The 2,827-nt window shown below is 54.8% G+C and overlaps 1 protein-coding gene across 1 annotated transcript; it reads right to left on the bottom strand.

Moving 5' to 3' along the window:
- Positions 1–254: 254 nt before the first annotated feature.
- LOC102767232 (sialic acid-binding Ig-like lectin 14) lies at positions 255–1,576 on the bottom strand (the record flags this gene model as incomplete). Its single annotated transcript, XM_015568194.1, is given in 4 exon segments — positions 255–302; positions 547–816; positions 1,039–1,425; positions 1,504–1,576. Coding segments are annotated over 4 exon segments (742 nt in total), but the record flags the coding sequence as incomplete, so codon positions are not given.
- Positions 1,577–2,827: the final 1,251 nt, after the last annotated feature.

The following is a 2,827-nucleotide window of genomic DNA, read 5'->3' on the forward strand; positions in this document are numbered from 1 at the left end:
GAGAGGGATGTGGTTTGGAGATTCTTATAGGCTTTGGGGAGAAGGGTTTTGAGGGAGAGAGAGAGAGAGAGAGAGAGAGAGAGAGGTGTGTGGAACACAGGTCAGGCACGCACCCACCAGAGGTGAGGGACTGGGGTGATGACTTTCACCCCTGCCATTCCCATGTCTCATCCCATTCAAACTCCCACTCCTCCCTCTGCCCCCACCAGCGCCTGGGGCAGGTCCAAGCCCAGAGAGGAGGGGTTCTTTCCTACCTGTGGCATTTCTGAAGGAGACGCCTATGGTGAGATTCTGAGGGGCATCTGGGATAGAAACACAGGGCCCCACTTCAGATGGAAGTCACCCCAATCCCAAGGAGGGGCGGTGGGAACCAGTAAGGTGGGGTTCTCTCTTTCTGGCCCATTCCCCACCTACTCGCAGATCCATGCACAAATGTCTCAGGTTAGCCCAGCCTCCAGCACACACACACACACACACACACACACACACACACACAGACATTGCTCCCACTGCCCCCATGGACCCCGCCACCCCTCCAACACTCACAGGAAACATCGAGCCGGATGGTTCTCTGTGTGGTCAACAGAGGCTGTTGGATTTTGACCTGACAGGTGAGGTTGGTACCGTGATCCTGGGGCCTTGGGGTAAAGGTGAGCATGAAGGAGCGGAGGGTCTGGGGGTTCAGTGAGTCCACAGCTGCTCCCGCCCAGGAGAAGGTGAAACGTTGTTTCCTTTCACAGGAAACTGGCAGGCTGCAGGCCAGCTGTGTGCGGCGGCCAGACTCCAGAGGCTCCAGAATCTGGATGAGGGGTTTGTCTGTCAGGGAAAAAGAGGAGAGAGGGAGGTGAGCCTCAGGAGCTGGGGACACAAAGTGTGATCCTGAGTGGGACTCGTGTCTCAGGGCCTCAGACCTCCCCAGGCCCTGTGATCATCCCACCACCCAGGGCCCAAGGCCTGGACAGGGAGTGTCCAGCATCCTGTTCCTGCTCTAAGATGGGGTCCCATGTCCCTGGGTGCTCTCCTGGGCCCGTGCCGTACCTGTCACCTGCAAATCCAGCATCTTATCTTTGTAAATATGTCTCATTTGAGTTCCTATCTCCATTTGGAAGAAGTAGCGTCCTGTGTCACTCCTCCTGGCGTCTGTGATGCTCAGGGAACAGTCGTTGGTCCTGGGGTCCCTGAGGAGGAAGCGGCCTTGGGTCTCTCTCTTCACTGGTTTATTTGGGTTGTTTGAGGCCACAGAAGCAGCATAGTCTATGTTGTCCCCGTCCCGGTACCAGTAGGTGTAGAATTTGCTAGGGGAAGACCACGAACCTCACGGGTAGGAGAAGGAGCAGGGCACGAGGACACACAGACCCTCATGCACCATCACCGATTCCTGCACTCGGAGCTCATACTGGTAGCCTCGCTGCTGCTGCAGGGACCCTGGGAGGGGGACAGAGGCTCATCGGCAGCCCCTGCTGATCCCCCTCCTACCCAGTCCCCCTCCCTCAGCCCACTCACCCCCCCACAGCAGAGGCAGCAGCAGCAGGGGCACCATGTCTGCATCTGGCAGGGCAGAGCGGGTCCTGGTCCCTGGTCAGAGAGGGAAGTGCTCAGCTCTGGGGTGGGGCCTAGGACACCCCAACAGGAAGCTCAGGGGGAGAGAATGGGGCCAGGCTAGAAGGGGAACTTGGCCTCCACAGGACGTGGTGGAGGGTGGCTGAGAAATCACCCTGTCTCCCTCCCCCCTCCCACCCAACCCTGCCGGTGGATATGCTGAGGCCCCCAGAGGTTGAGAGGGGTGTCCAGATGTGAATCTGAAAGTGATCACCTTGCAGATGATGTGTAAGTGGAGAGGTAGGTCACCCAGGGGGCCACTGGGGTCAGAGCTAGACTTGGGGGAGATACAACCTTGAGCTGAAACCACTGATGGGTCTGGAAAAGGATAACTTTACATTTTCTTTAGGCAACTCAAGTGCTGGCAAAAGAAAAAGGAATTTAGACTCAATTCCAGTTGGGGGATGGAGCCCCAGCAAAAAGTTGAGCATTCAAGCCCTTTGCCCTGAGAGCTTTGTGGGGACATGGGAGGCACACGTGTGGGTCTTCCAGGGTCTGAGGGACCTGGGACAGTGACAGCACACGGAACCCATCAGAAGGTGATGTGTGAAGGGAGATCTCACCCCAGTTGGAGGGACCCAGAGGCGGGGCCTTAGCACATCAGCAAATTTGCCACCTTACAGCTCAGGAAGCTCCACCTTCAGGGCCCCTCACCTGCGCAGTCCCTTTTCAAAGCCCAGCAGGGGCTCCAGCGATGTGTGGACATAACCTGCAATCCTACTGCTCTTTTATGAAAGAAAGAAACTTGATCAATGTTTCCCCAAATATGGCAGTGATGTGAAACTTCAGACATTCCCAGTAACAAATTGTGTGATTGAAAGATGGGACCCTACATGTGGCCAAATTTCGTGTACGGTGTCTCTAGTATAAATATAATGTTCTAGTAACTAATACCTAATGTAATATTAACATTTATTGCTATGTGACAGAATTACTCTCCTATAAAGAGGCAATCCAAGGGTATCAACTAAACTGTGGAGCCTGGCCAGGTGGCACAGTTGGCTGGAGCATCATGCCTTACACCAGAAAGTTGTAGGTTAAATTCCTGGTCACGGAACATACCTAGGTGGCAGGTCCCATCCCCTGTATGGGCATGTAGGAGGCAACCGATTGATGTTCCTCTCTCACATATCTCTCTCTCTCAGGGCTCAGAACAATGGCCTCTATCAGCACTTCTGTCTGGGAGAAAGCTCTGAAGGGAACACTGAATTCTCTCTCTATCCTCTAT

This window comes from Myotis davidii, unplaced genomic scaffold (genome assembly GCF_000327345.1).
Source record: "Myotis davidii unplaced genomic scaffold, ASM32734v1 scaffold6925, whole genome shotgun sequence".
NCBI lineage: Eukaryota > Metazoa > Chordata > Mammalia > Chiroptera > Vespertilionidae > Myotis > Myotis davidii.